A 23,541-nucleotide genomic window follows, 5' to 3' on the forward strand; every position below is an offset into this window, starting at 1 on the left:
TTATGCTCTTTAACCTTTCTGGTTAGCTGACCAGAAAACCCTATTCAAAATGTTCTCTCATAGGTAGGAGATGTTGACAGTAGCTATGTTCTCAAAGGACTACAATGTGTTTTAGAATACTTGAGTTTTATTTCAGTTACAATGTTTCCCTATTCCCTCAGGAAATCAATTTTGATGTGAATCTGTATTTTTATTACAGTCCCCTTATTTTGATGGAAAAATTAATCTCTTTTTTGTGTCTGCCAACAACAGGAAATGGAAAAATTAATTAAACCCTTAACACTGAAAAACAGAGGAGAGAAGCACAAGTCTAATATTGCTTCTAAGAGATCTCAGAAAACCCTCATTTATTCAATAATATTGGTACCTAGCAAGTGAAAAACAGGTATTTAGCTTCATTAATTTATTCTAGGAGATGAAAGATCAAAAGAAAAAAAATCATAGAATCACAGAATTGCAGGGGTTGGAAAGGACCTCAAGAGATCATCTAGTCCAACCCCCCTGCTAAAGTAGGTTCCCTACAGCAGGTTGCACAGGAAAGTGTCCACGCGGGTTTTGAACATCTCCAGAGATGGAGACTCCACAACTTCTCTGGGCAGCCTGTCCCAGTGCTCCGACACCCTCACAGCAAAGAAGTTTTTCCTTGAGTTTGTCTGGAACTTCCAGTGTTCCAGTTTTTGCCCATTGCCCCTTGTCCTGTCATGGGCACCACCTAAAAGAGCCCAGCACCATCCATTTGGCCCCTGCACTTCAGGTATTTATAGACATTGATAAGATCTCCTCTCAGGCTGCTCTTCTCCAGGCTGAAGTGTCCCAGCTCTCTCAGCCTCTCCTCACACTGGAGATGCTCCAGGCCCGTCATCATTTTTGTGGCCCTCTGCTGGACTCTCTCCAGAAGATCCCTGTCTTGAACTGGGGAGCCCAGAACTGGACACAGTACTCCAGATGTGGCCTCACCAGGGTAGAGTAGAGGGGGAGGAGAACCTCCCTCGACCTACTGGCCACGCTATTTTTAATGCACCCCAGGAGACTGTTGGCCTTCCTGGCCACAGGGGCACACTGCTAGCTCAAAAAAACCAATAATAACTAATATCTACAAGAGTAACAGGAGATCACTGTTAGGTGTGGCTGAAGTGTAATTCTGGCAGTTTGGGTGTCCCCAAATTGGCATCCTACAAATCTTGGTTCCATGTGGCTCTACCCCTCTTTCAAGGCCCCCATGATAAAATAAGAGAGGGAGAACAGAACTGTATCTTCACTAACCAGTTCCATATCAAATAACCTGGGATTTCTCCAATGCAGAAACTTACCTAAAATTAATGAGCATGCTAATTACAACACCCATTATTTAAAAACCAGACAATTTCCAGTAAAGGACAGATGTATCTTCTGCATGTTTATTAAACTTGTTTATTTTAAAAACTGGAATTAGAATGCAAAATTCACTTCACAGCTTCTCAAAAAGCCATTCATGTGTCATTTCTTATTCTTAAGGAACTACAATGAATCAAGTCTTCCATGTAGAGAATAATAAATAGTAGTAAAACCACATCTCTTTAAGAGTTGAAGATAGAGCCAATATAGATAGGTAGCTGATAGAGCACCAGAGAGCAGTAGGAAGACTTACAGTGTATACAGTGTTCCCCAAGAGCAGGTAATCTGAAGTTTTACCATTGCTGAATACGGTACCTGGAGAAGAAAATAGTGATGAAAATAAAAGCATTTAAATATCCACAATAGGACTGTATATATATGTGTGTGTGTGAATATATATATATATATATGTAAAATCTTATTTTTGGTACAAAAGAGATTGTAACACTTCCTACAGGGAGGATACAGCATATTTCACCTTGAACTGTATTGAACAGTAGAGATCTATAACTTTTATAATTTTCAGTCCTTTAAAACTTTCAGCGACTTCGGGAATTATGCTAGAAACAGGAGTTTTTGGTAACATCCTATACCAATATGAGTAATATTGTATTCAGTAACAATTCAGTTAGAGTGACTTTTAAGTTCAGAAATACAGTATCTTACCTTCAGAAAAGTATGAAATATAATAGCCATAGTGTACATTGATTGTAACACATAAGTAAACAGAAATCTTGGAGACTCAAGATTTTCACAGATTCTGATATTTTTGGTACAGAAACTTACTTATCTTTGCTCTTACCCATATTTCTGAGATTCAGTTTATGTAAAAATATAAAATAGAGTCAATTTTAATTCTTGAGATGCTTGTTATTTAAAACATTTTCAAAATTTACCCAACTCAAATCTGTGGATTCATATAAATACATATCCATTTGGCACATATCGATAGACATAAGACACACACAGCATTTATGTGAAGAGTCAGTGCCCTAAGGAGATGCGTTTGCATAAAAATCACATCTAGTACAGTTCTTAAATTCAGAATTCTGAAGCACTGCATTTATGCTTATTTAACAGAACTTATTTTAGGACTATTGCTACAGCACGGGCTTTTCTGATCCCAGTTCTGTGAGATTTCTTGGCCGACATGGGACAATACACAACTGAACTATCTAGAGGGAATTTCTCAATTAGAAGTATTGAGCTTGCTAAATTTTTACATGTTCATTTTAGAAATGCTTTTAGCACCTGAGATTGTTCATTAACTTCAACTAAACCAGAAACACTCTGCTGTAGAGATTCTAATCACTGGGGTATTGCTTTTTACTGCCATTATATAAAGAGATATAAAAATATAGTAAAATATAGCATGTAGTAAGGAAGGATAAAAGTACAAGACAAAAAAACCCAAGCAAACAAAAAAACCCACTAATGCTGAGAGAGTATAAGCAAAGATATTTTTAAAAAGCTGTGCTGGGGGAAAGAGAATAAAGGTGTTTGGGTTTTTTTTTTTGGGCGGGTGGGGATGGGTTTAAAACTTGTCTGACTGGGTTGGCCAGAGGAAGGTGACAAGCTGATTAAAATAATCTGCACTTGAAAACCATTATTTTTTCACTACCCTCAGCTAGCACATGGTATATTAAATACTGCTAATTAAGTATGTTTTCATATTTGTGTTGAGTTTTTCCAGCCTTGATATCACTTTTACACATGCTTGAAATTCATTCATTAATTCAATGCTCCTTTCGATAAGCTTTTCAGGACCTGCGAGGCCAGTTTATCACAGAAAAAAAAAAATCTATTTATTGATATTCTGGAAGAGACAGCAGGTGAAAGTTCACATAAAAAAATCAGAATAAAAATGCTTGCAAGTAGTCCTCCTTAATCTAGTCCTCTCCCATTTCAAGATGAAGAGCTCAACGGTTGCCACCTTAGCTCTAGTGATACTGGTTGCATTCCTGGCACTTCTCCAATTTAGCTTTCTCCCTGGACAGACTAGCACACCACTAAGGACTACAAGAGCTCTGGAAGCCTGAAAACAAAGCTGAGACCATGGCTCATTTTAAAGATTATACAAAAGAGGGAGCAGTTGGTGGATTTACTTGTACATATGTTTGGCTTCTGCCATTTACTGTTATATTGACAAAGTTGCATGAGAAGAAACTTCTGCAAAGATTTATGTCCTTGTCATTTTTCATATCCACATGACAGTACATGGTGTGCAAAGACTCTAGTCTTGTGTACTGTACAATGGTTATATCACATGGAGCAAATTCTGACAAATCTATACCTGTGTTCTGATGTCATGTTTCTCAGTAGACTCTACTGCAACACATGCAGTTTGAAATTTTCCACTCACAGACAAGAAAGAGGTGGACAAGTAAGACTAAAGAGTACACAGGAGAAAATGCTCAAAGAAAAGGCCAGACTGTGAGCTCTGAGAGATTTTAATGGTCTTCAAGATTTGATTTTCAATGTTCTAATAAATACCTGCTCAAACATGCACTCCGCTGCTTTACAATACATATCGAGCAGTAAAGAGCATAATGAGGATAAAACAGAGCAATAGGCAGGCAGCTAAGTCTGTTCCCATCAGTCAGAGTGCTGGGACTCAGCACTCTCATGCACAAAGCTGAGCTATCTCCCAGTCTTTCCATCCCTCCTTTCGTATCTCAGGATCTTCCTGCGCCACCTCTTTGCTAAGAGAAGGTGGAGGCTGAGACCTGTTTGCAGAAGTTCCTCTCTCTGGTGGATCTGACACTCATCAGCTCCTCCCTAGGAAACTAATATCATATTTCCCTTTCCTCTTTGCAGATACAGCCATCAGAGATTGAATTAACAGCACCTTCCATCCTGTGCTCATCTCCCCTCCATGCAGAACTCTGTGCACCAGTTGGACCCACGGCAGGTACTGGTTATACCGCCCACCATGGGCCCAATCCCCAGGTCCCAGTTCTGCTCCCCTTACTCACCTGGCCTTTGTCTAGGAATGAAAAAGGAAGACAGAAGGCAATTTGTTCAGACTTGTAGAGGCCACTTGCCAGCAGGTCAGTTCTAGCCCAGGGGCTGTGAGCACAGGCCTGCGCTACAGTGCTCTCACAAATGCTCATGCAAGTATCTCAGCTTTGGCATTCACACATGAACTCTATCCCGCATCACAACATATACTCATTAAACACTTCTGCATCATGTAATGCATAAATCTCTCGCGTGGATTGTCTATAGCTTTAAATGGGGATTTTGGTTTCAATTTGAGGTTGTGGGTTTAAAGTATGCATTCACATTTTGGGACCTCTTTCCTCCTGGGCTGTCTAAACCTCTCCAGTGCAAACTGAGCTCACATCCAGCGTGATGTGAGTGGCCCTTCAAAGAAAACAGGCCACTACCTACTTCCCTTTACCCATCAGAAGTCACTGAGTATAAAATACTCTGCAAAAAGTTCTCCCCTTAACCTTTTGAGGCACAAGCAGCTGTGACCGCCTCACTATCTTGTCTCAACAGTTCCAAAATGTCCATGAGAATATTTCTGTCCCCTGTGCCAGGGTAGACTGCCTGGCTGTATCAGGGAAACTGAGCAGACTACTCATTTCACAGAAAAGCTGCAGGGTACACACTTTTTTTTTTTTCCCCGTCCCCACAAAGTGGAAGCAAAACAAAACCCCACCCCTAACAGTCCCACAAACTGGAAGCAGTGCTTTCAAGTTCCCTCTAAATACAGCTTTCCTCCCAGCTGTCCAGTTCGCTTCTGCAACTCAGTTGCATACACAACAGCTGAACGAGAAGAGTGACAGGACTGAGCTGTCCAAGAAGTCCCAGTTTCCTCTGTCACAAGCCTCCTCACACAGATGTAAACTAATGGGTTAGTATGCCCTTGAACTAACAGGAGAGGAGGTATACACATCAGCAATAAAAGTATACAAAATGTAATAGACAGTGTAAGGGTTAGTAGTGATTTAGGATCTTGCAGGTATTTACTGTGGTGGTGTATTATATTAAAAAAATAGCATAATTAAATAGCAATCTTTTTCTCCATCTTGTTTCAATTTACTCAAAACCTATTTGTATCATTTCATGTATATGTACATAATATTACTCCTATTTTTAAACAGATTTTAAATAACGCATTTTAAATATACTGCATCTGCTCTAGTTCTAGAAATGGCATACTGAAATTTAATCACACAAAACTGTTAGTATTTATAAAGCTTTCCTAAGTAAAAAGTAGGTACTTAGATATTTTGTACCTTTCAACATTTATATTTTTATTTTTCGCAATACTTACCATGCTGGAGGGCTTTTAGTGGAAACCAAAACAGAATGAATGAGTGGAAGAGGCCATTTAAACAATGAACCCAGAAAACCTAAGGGAAAACAGAAAATCCATGAGAACCATTTGCAATAAACTAGCTCTGTGAACCCTGACCTTTCTTTTTATCTATGTGTTAGATTCACAAAATGTGTTTCTGTCAGGCCACCACTGTGAAGCAATATAACTGACAGGCACTTTCTGCCTCTTAGCTCTTCATGGGTCATTTGTTTATTTTTATGTTTTGAAAAAAGTGTGTATTATCTCCTCCTTTTAATTTCAAATCACAAGGGAAATTAAAATGTATACATATGGGAATATCATCGGAAAATTAAACTAAACCAGACAACTGGAACTACTGCTACATTCTAAGCAGGGAATTAAAAAGGACTCTAGCTTTTACAATTTACATTTTGTGTAATAAGAAATGTGGACAGCAGAACAATCAAAACCTGGGTTTTACATACACCTACCTACATATTTCTGCATACAAGGAATTAAAAAAAAGGACAAATAATAGTATCTTCCTTAGATTTCTCCTTACATGCTCCATTCTTGAAGTGCATGGCTTCATCATATTAAACTTCCTTTAATATATTTGCTAAATAATTCAAACTGTAGTTTCAAACTTATTTTCATTTGTAAAATATGCCTTCTGCAAAGAACTGTATTAAGGACAAACAACCTATTGATGCTTTCCATAATATATTGTATAAAGACATAACAAGACTTAATCAAAAATATGTTACCCATTTCCTTCAGTATAGCAATCATGTTTTTTCGTTAACAACTCTTTTGACTATCATAACCTTTATTGTAGCTAACTGATGTGTATTATGAGTGTTAAGGCGCTCAGACAATTGAAATTAAGTTGCCTGCCTCACAACATTTTCCACAATGTCTCGAAGTCTTTTGTCACATTATACAACTACACTAGGTTGTATGATCCAATTTACACTCCAATACTTTGCACATTTGAACTTGTGCTACTCATTAACCTTTGTCTCTCCTTCTTGCTATGTCATTACCAGAAGATTTTATTTGACAGAAAGCACAGGTGGGTGCAAGAAAAATTAGTTCTACTTTTCCATTTTCCTGACCAATTCTTATTGTCACATGCTAATCCTTTAACCTCTGTCATGACCTCATAACCTTTGATCCCTTTTACCATAACAAACATCTGCATCAACATTCAAAGCAGTAATGTTTCCAAATCTTTAACACCAACTATTCAACGTATATAGGTGGGAATTTTGTAGCTGGGAATTTTGTAGACATTGACTCATAGCAAGTGTTCTATGGGAATAGCCACAGAATTTCCAATGAAGTCAACAATACATCCGAACAATAAATACAATATTACAGGCTTATTTAAAAACAGAAAAATCCAACAATTGTAACTCATGACTTACATTATTTATTAAAATTATCACAACACAGTAGTGTCTGTATCAATGGAACAAGAAAAGTCTGATATTTGTAAGGCATTCACAGCGACACAAGAAACTATTTTCCCTAGTTTCCTTAAAACTTTCAGGTTTGTTTTTGCAGGTGAAGGGATGAAGTGAGCAAGAAGGAGAAAAATCTCATATGCTTCAGTGAACAAAGATAGTTTGGGAAAAAGAATTCTATATAGATAGGGGTACTTGAGTTTTACAGCAGAAGCAGCACAGCTATGACAGCTAAGTATGCTGTATCAGCTCCGCACATCTACTCGACCATGTAGGCATTGTTAATTCAATGACAGATTGAAAATGTCCCCAAGTTCAACATACAATGACATCACTTGAAATGTCCAAATTATATGTAGAAAAATCAAATAAAATCAGAAGGAACTCTTACAAATGTCACAGTATTCATGAAATTGCAGATTCAGGAATGAGTTTAAGTTTTTTTTAAAAAGAGATTATTTATGGACAAACCTGTAGAAATGGTGTATATTTTATATATTAGAGAGTCCTACTACTTTTACTAGTACTCTCTTTATTAGGGAGTCTTTTACGACTTCTTGTGCTAGTCTCCCCAAGATGAATGTTGCCCACTTCCCACCAAAAGTAGCCTCAGATTTCTTCTGATCCACCCTGACACATTCTTAACTGACTTCAAGTATTTTCTCCCAAAACTCGAAATTAAACCATAAAATCACAACTCCAAATTGACAAAGAATAGTACCAAGTCCCTCCCTCTGCAAATCCAATGACAGTTCTTATTGTTCTCTGCAACACTTCTCCACAGGCTTCAGTAATCCATTTCCATATAACAGTACAAATACATACAGCCCAGCAACAGAGAGGTCTAATCACTTCTGCCTATACAAGACAGCTTTATTACCAGGAGAGAAAAAAAAAAAATTGGGCTGAAAAAAAGAAAATGCTTGCTGTCCATTTCAGTACTTGCTTAAAGTGAATACATATGTTTTACAGCATTCAGACAAGTGGACAACTTGAAACAGTAGTAAAAAAAATCCTGTCCATTTTTAGTTATGAGCAGCATAGAATAAAAAGGATAACTATACTGAAGTCCTACTAATTTCTGCTTTAATTATGTTTGATTTTTTTTTTTACTCTACCTTGGTGTTGAAGTCCAGTGCATTTTGGGAAGTCTTGTATAACTCAGGATATTTCAGCATGTTTTCTTTTCGGCAAGATCTCTCAAATATTCCAAGAGTTAGTGGAGGCATTGCTGTAAACATCTAGTAGATGCATTAAAAAAAACCCATATTGCAAAACTTCAGAGAAGGACTTGCTTAAAGATTGCTTACTCAAAAAACTTTCATGATTATGGTTGAAAATAACTGAAAACATACAAATCATCTTACCACATTGTAAAGACCTATACACCATCTCTCAAAAAGAATTTGTCCAGAAAAACCATTGACAAATGCAAACCAGATCTGAAAAAGAGGAGAACTGTACATTACTCAAATGTCTTGCAAGGTGTGAAAAATACATTTTTGCTCAGCTTTACAGAAAGGGGTATTATGTTTTTCAGTATAGCATGCAGCATAACTGCTTTCTTCTATTTCTTCATGCTTATATTAGTTCAATGATTAGTTCAAAGATTGAATCAAAGTGGAGAAGCAGCACGTCTGATGAATCTTTATTAACAAGTTAAGATTGAAACTATATTGCCTACTACAAAAATAAACTGTAAGGTGACAGAAGTTAGGATCATCTAAACAACATTCTACTCAATTTAAGACTCATGTTTTTCAAGTCAATTTTTAGATGCTATTTTGCAGATACTTTGCTACACTTCACATTTCATTTGACTTTATTATGGAAGCATAAATTGCTACAATCATTATGTATGTTTATCAGTGTGTACCTGGGCTGGCCTCCAGGTGATGAGATTCTATGACAAAGCTCAGGTTTTTTTATCATGTTGTATAATGTTTGAACATGTTTGTGAATACTTTGAGATGGAAAAAACCCTGAAATTATCAACTATTAACACTAAAAATGGGAAGTAAAATCCAGCCAAAATTGCTATTTTTTCAACCAATAAATGAAAAGTAAATAGGGTTTTTTGGTGGCACTTAGTGGAGCAAGATTGATACATTCAGTCATGAATGTTAGAGACTGCAATACAGAGATACAGAATACATTGAATTTTCTGAAGCCTTACACTGCTAAATTTCTTTACTTTGGTTGATTGTAACAGCAACGAGCACTATTTTCTAACCTTTCAGTCTATTCACTGAAAAGAAAATGGTATTATTTTATGCCAGTTGAATCAGAATTTTATAAGCTCTTGTGTATTTTGATTTTTGACTTTTGAAATAGGAGTTACAATTTAACTGTGATGGATTTAGCAGACGTTTGTTAGCAGCAGTTTCTCAACAGTTGACTATGAGGGAGCGAGACAAGTGCATAATCAGGTGTTCATTACTGAACAATTAAGTACACACTCAACATCAGCACAGTTTTTTGGATGCTTTATGAGCTAAATGTGTGAATGTAATCCAGAACCTCATCACCACTGAAGGATACAAGTTGTGGTTCTTGACTGTCTTGTCTCTTTTCAACCTTCTAATTATACATAGTTCCTACATTATTTTACTCCCAAACTAGAAAGACAGCTAGGGAGATAGCTCTTGAGAGAGGAGTGACAGACACTATTATGGGATTTATCCCTTAATTTTTTTTCCTTGTTTGTATCAAATACTGGAGTAAATTTTAGAATTCTTAATTTGAAAGGGTTAGGGTGGTGGAAAAGGATAGTTTTAATAGAGAATATGTGACTCAGTAGCTGGGCATAAATATGCATACATCTCATTGCTGGTAATTTCCGACAGAGTTTAACAAAAGTACTACTCTCTAGGAAGAAAATAAAATAGCCTGCAAGTAGACATATACTTGACCCTTCATAACAAAAGAAGTATATGGAAAGAACATTCACTTTCTGTTGTGATTTAACCAGCAGTCAAAATGTCATAAAACTAATTTAAAAAGAAGGGCCTAAATACACGTACTGACTCTATTCCACATGCTACTTTTAAAGGTAAGTGGTGTTAAGCAACACTTGAAAATGTTTTGGAGTGACTGTTTTAAAGAAATGCAAGTATTTAAGATAAAATTTTAATTAACAATGGAACGGCACACATACATGAAGTTGCTACCAAGCCTCTCAGAAACACCATGCATCATTTTATTCCTTAAAACTCCTGTTACTTTCAGTTTTTTGTACAGAATTTCAGTTAAAATTGTGAACTATTTAAACTGAAAACAGTTTTACTGTCTCTTTTACTGTAAATAAATCCTTCAAGGCATAGCATTAACTTCCTGAAATCTTAGCATTTACTGGTTTCCAAAGAAAGCATGCAAGTTACAGGGTTTTTAGTTCAGTTTAGTGTAATAATGAACTGGAACGTATCTTGGTCAGAGTCCTAGTTGCAAGTCAAGAAATGTAATTTAGTTGCACTCCTGGGTGCTAAGGTTCTTGTTGAATCTATCCAAAAAATGTCTGGGAAAAGAAACCTTCTAATGTGGCTAAAACCGATGCCCTTTGTAGTAGAAACACTACTATGTAGTGGAATACCAGATATACTACTTCAAGAGACAGAGGATCTTTAATATCTAAGATGAAACATTGATTTTCTACTGTTTACAATATAGTATTTGAATGTTCACATTAAGAACACCTATGGCTCAAAAATAATTAGCGAATCTAGAGGGGAAAAGAAAAAGCAGGAAGGATACACACAGCCCTCATCTCAAACTGTAAGAGAGGAAGAAAATAAGCCACCTACCTACCCTAACTTTTGAACCTTGGACCTTAGAAAATTACACTCTTAACCATACATGAAAAAACTACTATGGAGCTTACCACATCAATAGTGACCATGACAAGAAACACTTGCAACACAGTGGGAAATTTACTCATAGACAAGTGTGTTCCATCCTAATTATGATGGACAATGAAGGCAGCTGTATCTGCAAAGTAAGTTTATAGGACATGTTGTACATGATACTAATTTAGGAGCAGAACTGGCCACTTAGGGGGTAGGTCCTACTCTAACTCAACTTACTAATCCAGCACCCCTAAAAAGAAGGACAGGTGATAGGTGTCCTTAAGAAGCAATTTAGACTACACAAGTGAGGGACAAGTGAAAATTCAGACCATTTTATAGTTCAATGGCTACCATTGAAAATGAAAGATTTAGGTTCACAGCCCATCTAAAATGAGATGGGCCTCAATGCAGACCTTTGTATTTCTAAGTTTTCAAACCATATAATGCAAAGAAGTGGGCATGAGCACAATTACTTTCTGCTGTCCTCATTTTGAACTGAACTTGGTGCAGTTTGCATACGTTAAGTAAGCCATGGCATATTGAACAACAGCACCTAAAAGCTACAGCTCAGCAGCTCTGTAAGTATACACAGAAAGCCTGCTCGTGTTTGAGGACATGCATGATACAGGTCTCAATATGATCACAGGCATTCATCTGATGTGTCAGGCAAAGGAAATGAGGAACAAAATGCTAAAATTCAGTTATGGACATGAGCTGCAGAAAGCGTGTAACTCAGCACTGGGATAAAAAGGGTTTGGAGGAAAAAAATTTAAAAATTATAAAAACCCCCCAACAACCAAAAAACCCCAACATCATTCAAAGTTTATGGAAAAAAAAAAAAAAAGATTGTTACAGCTCTCTTTACTTAGTCAAATTGAATTGTTTACATAGTTATCAGTTAAATTGTTACTAACAGCCATGTTTAAGGATCTGTGACTGAACTTTAAATGTGAACTCCACACACGTGTTTCCTTCTGTTTGTGTTCTGGTCTTTTACTCTTTTGTTTTAATTTTCTCCTCCATGAAACATGAATGACCTATGCAGATCTTAAAAAAAAAAATATATTTTTAAAAATTGTAAACCTTTTTTCATTTAACATAAACCAGTTATATTATCACTAGCTACTACTAGCTAGCAGAACAAAAAGTAGGAATAGGAAAATTTTGTTCCTAGCCAAAATCAAGCCACAAAGGAGTTCTCAATCACTAGATCAATCTCAATCCCAATCATCATTATAATGTAATGACAGCCTCCTCAAAGTATGAGACTCTGCATAGGCTTATCCTATGTAAGTATTAGGCTTGGTACAGGCTTAATAATGCACATTAGCAGTCTATTAAAGTTTTCACTTGCAATTTGGAATGATGCTTCAAAATAGAACCTCTAAAGTTACTGGGACTAGTCTCACACAAAAGATGAGGCCCACGTTTAAATATCTATTGCATTAAGACATAGAGTAGAAACAGTTGTCACAGACCACTTCTACTTTCTTATGAATAGGAGTTTAATTGTCAAGAAACTCTAGGCACTGTGCAGGAGTATTAGTATAGACCTTTACCATTTTCTGAACCAAGAAAGCAATGGCACTTATTTCATATCACCCCACGAATGCGTAGGAAAAAGGCTGTATTTTAGATTAAATGGAACCTATTGCATTACTTGTTTGATTAGTACTGAGCAGACATTTAAAAATATAATATGCATCTATTAAGTAAAGGTAGGTATTTTTAGTTATTGTCAGTTAATAAAAGGTAACTTGTTTAAAGCAACCTCCAGACATGCCTTTCATAGTATTATTTTCTAAACTCCAAGACAGAGGAGGCGTGGCCAGAAAAGCTTCACAGACGTTTTCCTGATGTAGCATTTCTGCATATTAATCAGCACCTTACAAACACTCATTGAGCTCTCTGCTCCCACGCCTGATCCGTACAAAAAACTGAAAAGAGAGATTCAAGACTGGCAGTTGTCCTTTCTAGAGACATTCAATGATGAATTTCTGCCCATTCACTCACAGTATTGACAAGAGCTATTAACATTTGTGAAAGTTTTCTGAGCTGACAAACATTGGATATACAGGAATTTAAGCAGAAGTCATCTTGTCTTCCAGAGAAGGTGTATATGGTGAAACGCTTGTATACATTATACATAACAGGTCATAACCCATAAAAAATCATCTCTTTGCCCTTCCATCCACTCAGGAGGCAGAGACGACCTCTTCTAGTCTTTGTATTTTTAGACTATGATCTCTATGCCTTGCATTTAGTTTTCTTTCACAAAGAACACAAACGGTGGAATATTTATATCTGATTTAAATTACATATTTAGAATGTGTTTGCAGGTGACAATGACAGAAAATTAAGAAAAATAAAGTAGCATGTTCTGAAGCCAAACTTTGTACGTTTTCTATAAACACAAAGGATACATTAATACTATTTTTTTCAAATACTACAAGAGCTATTGCTAATCAGTACCTCTCAAAGTCAAATCATTTAATCAGATATCCAGCTTTTGAAATGCAAGATCTAAAGTCTGTCATCACTTCTAAAGCAAAAAAGGATCGTTAATGGACTTGCTTTTTCTATAGCTTCCAATGTTATGTTTTTCTGAACAGGCTATAAACTTGCTGCTACATAGATTGAAATCTAATTATGTTGATAACACAAGAGGAAAAAAAGGAAAATTTAGAAAATGTAAACAATATGCTAAGAAAAATGCACTCTTTGGCTACAAGACTTGTAGCCAAATGTTTAAAATAAAGATGTTTAAAATATTTTCAAATATTGCAACAGTATAAGATCACATACATAAATATAAAAATTGGAAATATTAACCTAATGTTTGCATCAGGTCTAACATAAATAAGGCATTTTCTTCCAGTAAAAAACATATTAAAACAGTGCAAGTTTAAGATATTAATTTGAAAATATATTAAAAAACTAGTAAAGTTAAGAATAACTATTAAGTCCATTAATGTAAAATACAGAAGACTGACCTACAGAACTTAATTTGAGATCAAGCTTTGCAACAAATTATTTTTTTTCCCACATTTTTAACCCTAAGTATCATTGTGAATATAAAGATTGAACCAACTACAAACTTAATTACTAGATACATATTTGGTTACAAGAAAGCAAGCAGCTGTTGAAAGAAAGAGAGAAACTAAATGAAGAGGGAGGGAGGGAGGGAGGAAAAAAAAATAAAATCCCATTTAAAAATACATTCAAAGTTTTAAGGTTGTGACCATGAAAACTATAGCTATACATGATGTCTTAACCATACCTACCAATAAACATACATTTATTACAGCACAGTCCTTTCATACTACTGTATTTTTCACGAGGCTCCAGTCTCCTTAAAATCTCAGGTCAGAACTACTTTCAGTAAAGTATGTATGCCTGTTCATGAACTAGAGCCTAAGGAGGCATGCTCACCCCATCAACAAGTGAAAAGTATGCAATAGTGTAACTAAGCATAGATATAAAAACCCTAAGTACTGTTCTGAACAGCAAGAGCCCTGCAATTCAACAGTGACCTGAAAAAGGGCTTCAGATTGTGAACTGGACAGTTACTGACACCAGCTCAAAGAGCTTAAGGACATACATCTCTTGGTAAATTTAAGGCTACTTGTAACTGTATTCCTTAAATACTGTAATGATAAAGACTTTTAATAAGCTAGCAGTATTATGCAACACAAGCATTCAGTACTAATATCTAGACATATGGGTCTTTTAAAGAAAAAAAAAAATCACTCTAATATTAATCAGTTTATTAAAAAGCAAGATTCAGTAATGGTAAGTATATTGACAGTTTAAATGCTTCTTTAAAATAATATATAAAGATCAAAAGATCAAAATAATAAAGTTTTTACTTTCAAGAAGTAACATTTACTGTACTGTAAAATTACCTCGATAATATAAAGGACTATATTCTTGTAGAAACAATACAAGATGCATTTAGCTACTCTGTTATAATTCCAGGCTCCATGAACCAACAACAAGTTCTTCAAATACTTGAACTGCAAAAAGTGAACAAACATAAAATCAGAACAAGCATACCTCAATATTAATCTGATATTAAACTACTTTATTGTAGTATTTTACAGTGTAATGACTTACCTGAGCAATTGAGTAGTCTGAAGAATTAGCAGCCTGTAGGCCTTCATTCCCACTAATACCAACACCAACATGTGCTGTTTGTATCATACTAACATCATTTGCTCCATCACCAATCGCTAGAGTTACTACCTTAACTTGTTTTTTAACCATTTCTACAACTTCAGATTTTTGAAGTGGTGATACCCTAAGGGGTAACAGAAAGAAAAAGCTTTAATACAGGACTTTCAAATTAATGTACTTTCAAAACATACTTTATATTCTGTGAAAAGGTAATAAAAACTGGCCAACTAACATCCTGGTCAGCAATATAGCCTTTTTACTGTCCTTTAGGCTATATGCTAAAAGCACGTTCCCACCAAAATTCATAGCAACTTTGGATTTGTTGAAGCAAGATATTAAAAGAACTGGAGACACATGGATTAAACAGAAATGTGCCCCTAAAACTAAATAATGGAAGAAGCCTCAGACTCCACCACTGCCATTATTGACTCAAAACAACTGCAGATTTTGGCATGTTTTGTTATGCTTTCTATTTTCCTCTCTGTTTTTTATAAACAAACAACTAGATAGTTAAGATACAGACATCAAAGCAAACAGGAACAAAGTAGACTACCACTATCTTAACACAACCTACACTGTCAAATTAGCGGAAGCAACTCTGAACATTGACTCGTGATCCTTCACTTTGTTTAACTGCTCCCTGTAGGCAGGTAACTTCTCCCTTGTCCTTTTCAGGGCTGCACCAATTATCTGTCATTAAGAAAATGCCTGCCCACAGTTGAGGTGAAAAATTATTCCAGGGATGACTCAAAAGCTCTATTAATGAAACTGTATCAGTTTTGGCTCCGCCTACCACTGTATGTGTCACATGTGTCCCTTCCATTTCACGTTGTGAAGGTTCTACTCTGTGCTGAAATTCAGCCCTTGTAGCCTTTGAGATACGGTAACTGAAATTAGTACACATAAATTATGTGCTAGGACTCATGTGTTTCACAGTGAAGGGAAGGAGCAAACCCTAAGCAGCAGAAACCACTCTTGGGCTTCCTGGCACTGGATTCAAGGATCAGACCCTGGCTCACTCCTTTTGTGGTATAAACAGATAGAAGAAGAAATAAAAAAAAGTGAGTGTCTAGCTCTGCTGTTCCCTGCTTCCTACAGAGAAAGCAATTGTGGAACCAAAGCATGACTCCCACATTGAGACTGAAGGAAGCTATCCAGTCACTTTATTCAGCAGCCTGTGCAACACGTGCTATCTCACTTTTGAGAAATGTACTTGGGATGAGGACAACCTTGTGGTGAATCTGGGATGAAAGCTTCTGGCTAAGAGCCCTTTAGAAGAACTGTATGATCCAAATATACCAAAAAGCACTTCTGTGATCTTTTGTTACAAGTTTTATTTGAACTCTGCTGATGAGTATTGTATCAGGACTCACTACAGCCAGCTTCTATAGAAGATTCTTGACCTGAAAACTTATTTTTCATCTTTCTAACTTCCCAGGAAGATTGGCTCATTTAATTTTCAGACAATGTTATAGGGGCAGTGGGAAGATGGCACTTATTTCCATTGCCTGGTGCATTAAATTAATGATGAAACCAATAAAAAATAACTTTTGTCCAATTTGTTCACTCTCAGCTGTACATTTCTACTACAGAATAATCTATTTAACATTCTTCTTGCACATACTACTCTGAAGCCAATATAGAGTTGGAATTCAGTTCACCAAGTCTTTGAGCCAAACATCTGCTTGGAATTAACATACACAGATTTTCGAAGTGAAATTTCTACTGATTATTTGTCAGCTTCATCTGTGTTATAGCTAGTTTTAGGAAGAATCCATTGGTAATAAATGCTTCTGAACAAGTGAATACAGTCTGAAAAAGTGATGTAATTTGTACTCTTAAAACCAAGGACTCAGTAAAATCTTTACTGCCTTTATATTTAGGCCTACATTCTCATGTAGTCAGGATGGTATGTTTAAGAGATTTAAATTAAAGATTACAATTTTTATTTTTTTTTCAAGCTCACAAACAAGGAAATGAGCTTTTTGTTATTAATGATGGAGCATTAACAGAAAATTTTTTGACAGAATTCTGACTTTTGAAAAGTACGTGATATTAAAAAAGCACATACTAAAACAGTGAGTTCTACAAGCAAATATTTTAGTTTTAAACCTGCAGTCAATTTTTAAGTAACCACAAAATATGTCAGAGCATATACCTAGACATGTATTGAAACCAGCTGACCTAAGCCTAGTACAGAAATGCAGAAATGGCAGAGAACACACTACCAGAACAGAAACTTTAATTTTGCACTTTTTGTGCTTTCATTAAAAAAATGCTATCAATAAAAGACAGCTATATGTACAGAATATCCTTCAATGGCTCTATAGTTCAATAAAAACAGCAATATTGTCTCTTCAAACAATATAAAAAGTAGTTTAAATCAAGGAAAGAACAAAAAGGAAGTTTTGGAAGAGCTGTTCTACATGCGTCTCCTGCTTGTTGCTTGCTACAGTAAGCAAAACTGAAACTAGTAGAACAAGCACAAAGCTCCAATTTGCCTGTCAGAAAGACTACTGCCATTAGAAATGTGTATACACAGTATAAACTGTGTATCAGTGTAATATTCAGAGCATTTCATGCTGGAGAAAGGCTACAAAGCTAAACCATTAAAAAAAACCCCAAAACAAAACAAACCACTTGGTGGCGTAATATGTCAGAAAGGATGGAAAGACTACAAATCACATACTGTCTGTTTGGGTACTGTAACCTCATTTGCTCTTCCCCATCCTTTTGCAAGGCAGAAAGATAGCTCCATTTTGAACACTGATTTTTCAGATGAATCTGCTTTTTCTTAACAGAACATCATTAAACTCTCTACCTGAACACAAGAACCTTCCATTTATTTATCTTATTAATCAAAAGCAAACAGTCTATTAAGGTGTAGTTACAACAGTTTTCACATTCATATACACCATGACCCTACCTTCAGGTAGATAATAAGATAGGCAATAATGAGGTAGCAGGAAGTAAGCTTATGTAGTTTATTGAAAGAAGGTTTGAATTTGGTAAGAAGTGGTGCTGAATTCTAAGAATTATTTTGTTCTTGTACAAAATCCAGGCTGACCTCCTTTTTCATAGATTTTTTTCCTAAAGCAATTATAATCAGACACAGCATCGTATGTAAATACAGAATTAAACACTAACTTGAACACACAGACAAACCTAAAAATTTCAGTACTACATTAATTATGAGAACTTGAATTTGTGACATTGTTGTATACTGAAAAACAGCAAGGTATAGAGACTCTAGAAGAGCTTGAATACCTTGTTTGTGAGTTAACTTTTCCTGTTTTGATACAGGAAACAGGTTTTTCTATGCTACAACAAAGGTCAAAATAGTGAAAAAATACTCTGAGAACTTTAACTGGCTATTCTTGTTACAGTTACCCCAGACACTGCTGAAAATAACAGCCATTTCCACAGTTTTGAAATGTTTGATTGCATTTCTAATACAGATACCCTACCTGTGTTGCCAATGATCTTGTAAAGAAAAGTCCTTGCTTCCGCCTTCTGACAGATTAAAGCACCTGGCTTAGGCCAAATGATTAAACTTCAACAGCAGTAGCTCATGTTTATCTAGCTACCAAGCACCCAACTCCCCTTTTTGTTCAATCATTCAAATGTAGAAAAAGTGATGTACTGCTCAGGACATGCTTGCAGTTCTTGTGTTTAAATCCATAAGAATGCAAGAAGGCTCCAAAACACATAAGCTATCACATATACAGTCATGTATTCCTTCCTTAATATAAATCTGGAAATATTAAAAGGCAAGCCAAATTGCTTTCATACTGTCTGTATTTAAAGAATGCATATTTAATTTTCTTTGATCTAGAAGAAGTTCTCTTGTTATGGTAAGCTTACAGCTCTAACAGCTAGTGTTTACAGGAAAGGATTAAATAACTGATTTTATAAAAGAATCCCCAAATAATCAGAAGTAATAATAATAAATAATAATAATAAGGTGTTTTCATCAGCTTCAGGAAATAAAAATCACCTAGACTAGTACCTTTAACATTTTTGTGCGCTTCTTATGCAATGTAATTCATGGCTTACAGAAAAAGCAGAGATATAAAATCTTGCTTGTGGAGGAAGCTCTACAAAAGAATCCAGATGTGCTAAAACCTGTAGTTACCTGCAGTATCAACTTAAGGTTAAGATCAACGTTCCAATCTTTCTAAGGCTATCCTTAATGGATAACAAATTGTTTTTCTAGGTATATGCAACCTTACTGACTTTGTTTGACAGGTACACTCTGTAGCAGACTGCTTTACAGAAATATTTTGCTTGAATGACTGTATTTCATAAGTTTGGCTACTAAAGGTTGTGTAGATGTTTGGTTTTTTTTTATTTCATGGTTGGACGACATGGATGTGCGTATTTTCTCTGAAATAAAAGAATCCTCTTAATTTTTATACATCAGTAAAAATACTGTAGAGCAAGAAAAACATAAACCTTACCTGCAACAAATAACAGCTTTACATGACAAAGCCAAATCCAGGAAATACTGTCTCACTCCAAATGTCAAAGCATACTTCAGAGATTTACCATCAATGATGAGAGCAAAATCATTTTCCTTCCTTAAAGCATCACCAAGAGTACTGCAATGATGGCTAAGTGTCTCTCTTGTTCCCTGTTGTACAAAAAAATCATGTCCATTATTTTTAATCTTTACTATTCTTTAGTCCAAATTAGTTTTTCAGTGTGATCAGAAACACTGGTATTTTCTTTTTTGATGAAACTGCCTTTTGATTACGCTATCAAATAAACAGTATCAAATGAAAGAAGTATTTCCAATAGCTGTACTATTAGAAACCAGAGTAGAAATGATAAGTAGGATTGTTCTTACACCCTATAAAAAAAATTATGTGTCTAAGTTGTGGTGGAACTTTTAATGCTCTTTGAATGGCTACAATAGTTGCATAAATGTTTACTAAAAGATATTAGTAAGTTTTCTATGGACCTATCCAAAATAAAATTCACATATATACAGATACCAGAAGAAATACTTTCTGTTCACTATTATAGAAAATGGTCCTAAATGTTTAGTAAAAAAATAAAACATCAAAGATAATTCATAATACAAATATATGCATTACAACTGATAATTCTAACCAACATATTAAGTTTTTCTTTTAAGATAAGCCTGCATCAACTACATATAAAGGACCATATTTTGTATTTTTCAGTTGCTAAGGAGAGTTTGAATCACATCTACACAAGTCACTATTCTGTGATCTTCAGTTCTTACTGAGAACTTCAGATTATATTTACTAGATTGGGGAGGTCACTAGTATCTAGTTACTTATAGTACTTATAGTGCCTATTTTGCCTACTTTGGGTAGGGTTACAGAACACTGGAACAGGCTACCCAGGGAGGGTGTGGAGTCTCCTTCTCTGGAGACATTCAAGACCCGCCTGGACGCCTTCCTGTGTAAAATTGTTTAGGTTCCTGCTCCGGCAGGGGGATTGGACTAGATGATCTTTCGAGGTTCCTTCCAATCCCCAACATTCTGTGATTCTGTGATACTTTGCTCCCACTGCCCTTTTAAAGATTCACTGGTTTATCTAAAAAGAGACACACTGTTGGGGAATCCTGCACTTCAGATTTCCTGGCTCTCCCTGCATAGAAACTGCAAGGGAAACAAGGTGCCACAGTTTAAAGTTACATTTTAGAAAGTATTTAAAATTACAGTGACTTCTTTAACTATTTTCCAGAGCATCTTTTCTGATTAAGAAATACTGCAACGTTATGAAAGTATCAATTTTTCTCATCTTCATGAACTATTTAGCTTCTGACTAAATTTAAGCAATACAAGAACCTGAAACTTCATATTCCTCTCATCTATTGTTTCTTCTCATACATGCAGCATAAACTCTTCAGTTTAAACAGACTTTAATTTTTTATCACAAACAGACGTGCCATCAGGTAGCTCCAGGCATGCTGCATATTAAAACAAACAAAGAAAACCCCCAGGATAATACAAAACACTTACCCCAACTGCAAAACTGACATATTTAAAATTCCTTTGTAGGCTTACATGTAGTTCTATGCTGAAATCCACTGCCTTAAATTAAAAGGTATCAATCACCTTGAGGGACATAATTCTGTCCCTCTACTCCACTCTTGTGAGACCGCACCTGGAGTACTGCATCCAGTTCTAGGGCCCCCAACACAAGAAGGACATGGACTGACTGGAACAAGTCCAGAAGGAGGGCCATGAGGATGATCTGAGGGCTGGAGCACCTCTCCTATGAGGACAGGCTGACAGAGTTGGGGCTGTTGAGCCTGGAGACGACTCCAGGGAGACCTTACAGTAGCCTTCCAGTACCTGAAGGAGACCTACAGAAATGCTGGGGAGGGACTTTCTACAAGGGCAGTTAATGATAGAACAAAGTATAATGGCTTTAAACTGGAAGAGGGTAGATTTAGATTAGATATTAGGAAGAAATTCTTCACTGTGAGGTTGGTCAGACACTGGCAAAGGTTGCCCAGAGAAGTTGTGGATGCCCCCTCCCTGGAAGTGTTCAAGGCCAGGTTGGATGAGGCTTTGAGCATGATGATCTTTAAGGTCCCTTCCAACCCTAACCATTCTATTTTATGAAAAGCAGTATCAAAACATCCCTTATTCACTTCTACAGCACTTCCATTAAATATTTCCCAGTGAAATTTAATGGTAATCAAACTATTTTCTAGTTTCAGTTTAGGTATTAAGTTCATAATTAATAGAACAAAGCTGTGCTATGATTTCTGTCTATGATTACCAGTACTATACTGAAATTTAGCAGTCCATTAGGTTAATATGAAGGCAAAATAAAATAACAGAATCACAGAATGGTATGGGTTGGAAGGGACCTTAAAGACCATCTAGTTCCAACCCCCCTGCCATGAGCAGGGACACCCCCCACTAGATCAGGTTGCTCAAAGCCTCATCCAACCTGGATATAGTGTTCTTTTATGCAACTACAGGAACTTACTAACAAAACCACGTTTTGTTTGTGAAGCTAAGCAGATGTTTATGGGAGTGGAGCCTCAAAACAAATTATGTTGCAAAAAAGATATCTAAATCCTTCCTGGAAGTCTTTCCAGTTCTATACCAGACAATGCTAACTGGGTAAAGGGGTTTGGGGTATTTTTCTTTTAATTCCATAAATAAGGGTACTGGTTCATACAAAAGAGGATCTCTTATTTCAGTATATTCTTTGTAAAAATAGTTCACAGAGCTGGCATACAGTCTAAAAAAAAATATTTTTTTATTTTTTTTTTACTCTTAACTTCCTCTGTCTTGCATGCTAAGGTCATAATAATGACCAAATTGAGGAGGTATTTGTTTTGTTAAATCTGTTTTACATGTCTTAGGGAGAGTGGACTCTGCCTGTCCCTAAAAGGATTAGAGTTGAGCTAGCTGCTGTTTAAAAGCTGCCACTGGTGTGCAACAGACACTGTACTATTTTAACAGCAAGGGTGAGAAGCACCACTTGCCGCCACTCTTTTTTCAGTACTGTGAAGTGTATGCAGATCAAGAGAAGCCAACCCTTCCTACCTCCTATGAACATACCAACATCTTTATAGAGCCAAGAGGCTATACCCACACCTTGCAGAGCCAAGGAAGAGAAGACTCTCCCAGAGCAACTCTTCTCAAAGATGCTAAATACACAGGTTCCACTATCCTGGCTTTTGTTTCTTCACGGTTTCATGGATGCTCAGTTCTGCCTGTGCTGAGAAAACTGGGTTGTCCAGCAACCCACATGGGAACACAGTTCCTCTGGTACATAAGGGACAGAATACCAGTACGAGAGGTGAATCAATGCTGCTCAAAAGCCAAAGTTTCAGCCACATTCCTTAGCACACAATATCCCAACTAAGTATTATGGCCTCTTGCCAGCTGTTGTTGGTATGCAGAAAGGAAAGAGACATTGCATCCACCCTTGCAGCTGCACTGACTCAAGATTCTGCAATCACAGCAGTCCACCCTTCTCTCCCATTTCCTGAGTCCCACTCCGCTCCTCCATCAGGATTTTCAAGACTATTTTTAACTCAAACAGGTGCACTTGAAATGGAAACTGACATCTGCTTCCAACCACACCAGCAAGCAAAAGGTAGGACACAAAGTACACATTAATCAGAGTGAAACATGCACCATCAAATGAGGCAGAAAACTTTTAATGGTGTCTCTTGTTAAAGTATCGGCACAGAGCTACTTTATTATGATTTTTTGAACTGCTTCTTTCCCTCACCTATCCAATTACTACATTTATCAGCTCCCAAAAACCCCATGATTTATGTTATCACCACAGACAAAGTTGCAACCAACCAGTCTGCGTATGCAATTTCAGTTGCCATAGGATACCTGTGTCCCCATATACTCTGTACTTCGTGCATGTAGGG

At 36.3% G+C, this 23,541-nt stretch overlaps 1 protein-coding gene across 1 annotated transcript in view; it reads right to left on the reverse strand.

Annotated features, from left to right (window-relative positions):
- Nucleotides 1–1,627: 1,627 nt before the first annotated feature.
- The window catches only part of ATP8A1 (ATPase phospholipid transporting 8A1), a gene marked incomplete at both ends in the record, with an annotated part of 38,983 nt that continues 17,069 nt past the window's right edge, over nt 1,628–23,541 (reverse strand). The window contains 7 exons of the mRNA XM_029085753.1: nt 1,628–1,689; nt 5,660–5,738; nt 8,253–8,375; nt 8,502–8,576; nt 14,882–14,992; nt 15,093–15,276; nt 19,613–19,785. Of these exons, the coding sequence (XP_028941586.1) occupies nt 1,628–1,689; nt 5,660–5,738; nt 8,253–8,375; nt 8,502–8,576; nt 14,882–14,992; nt 15,093–15,276; nt 19,613–19,785 (807 nt within the window). The remainder of the gene's footprint in view (nt 1,690–5,659; nt 5,739–8,252; nt 8,376–8,501; nt 8,577–14,881; nt 14,993–15,092; nt 15,277–19,612; nt 19,786–23,541) is intronic.

Source organism: Antrostomus carolinensis, unplaced genomic scaffold, assembly GCF_000700745.2.
Source record: "Antrostomus carolinensis isolate BGI_N321 unplaced genomic scaffold, ASM70074v2 scaffold10297, whole genome shotgun sequence".
Classification (NCBI taxonomy): domain Eukaryota; kingdom Metazoa; phylum Chordata; class Aves; order Caprimulgiformes; family Caprimulgidae; genus Antrostomus; species Antrostomus carolinensis.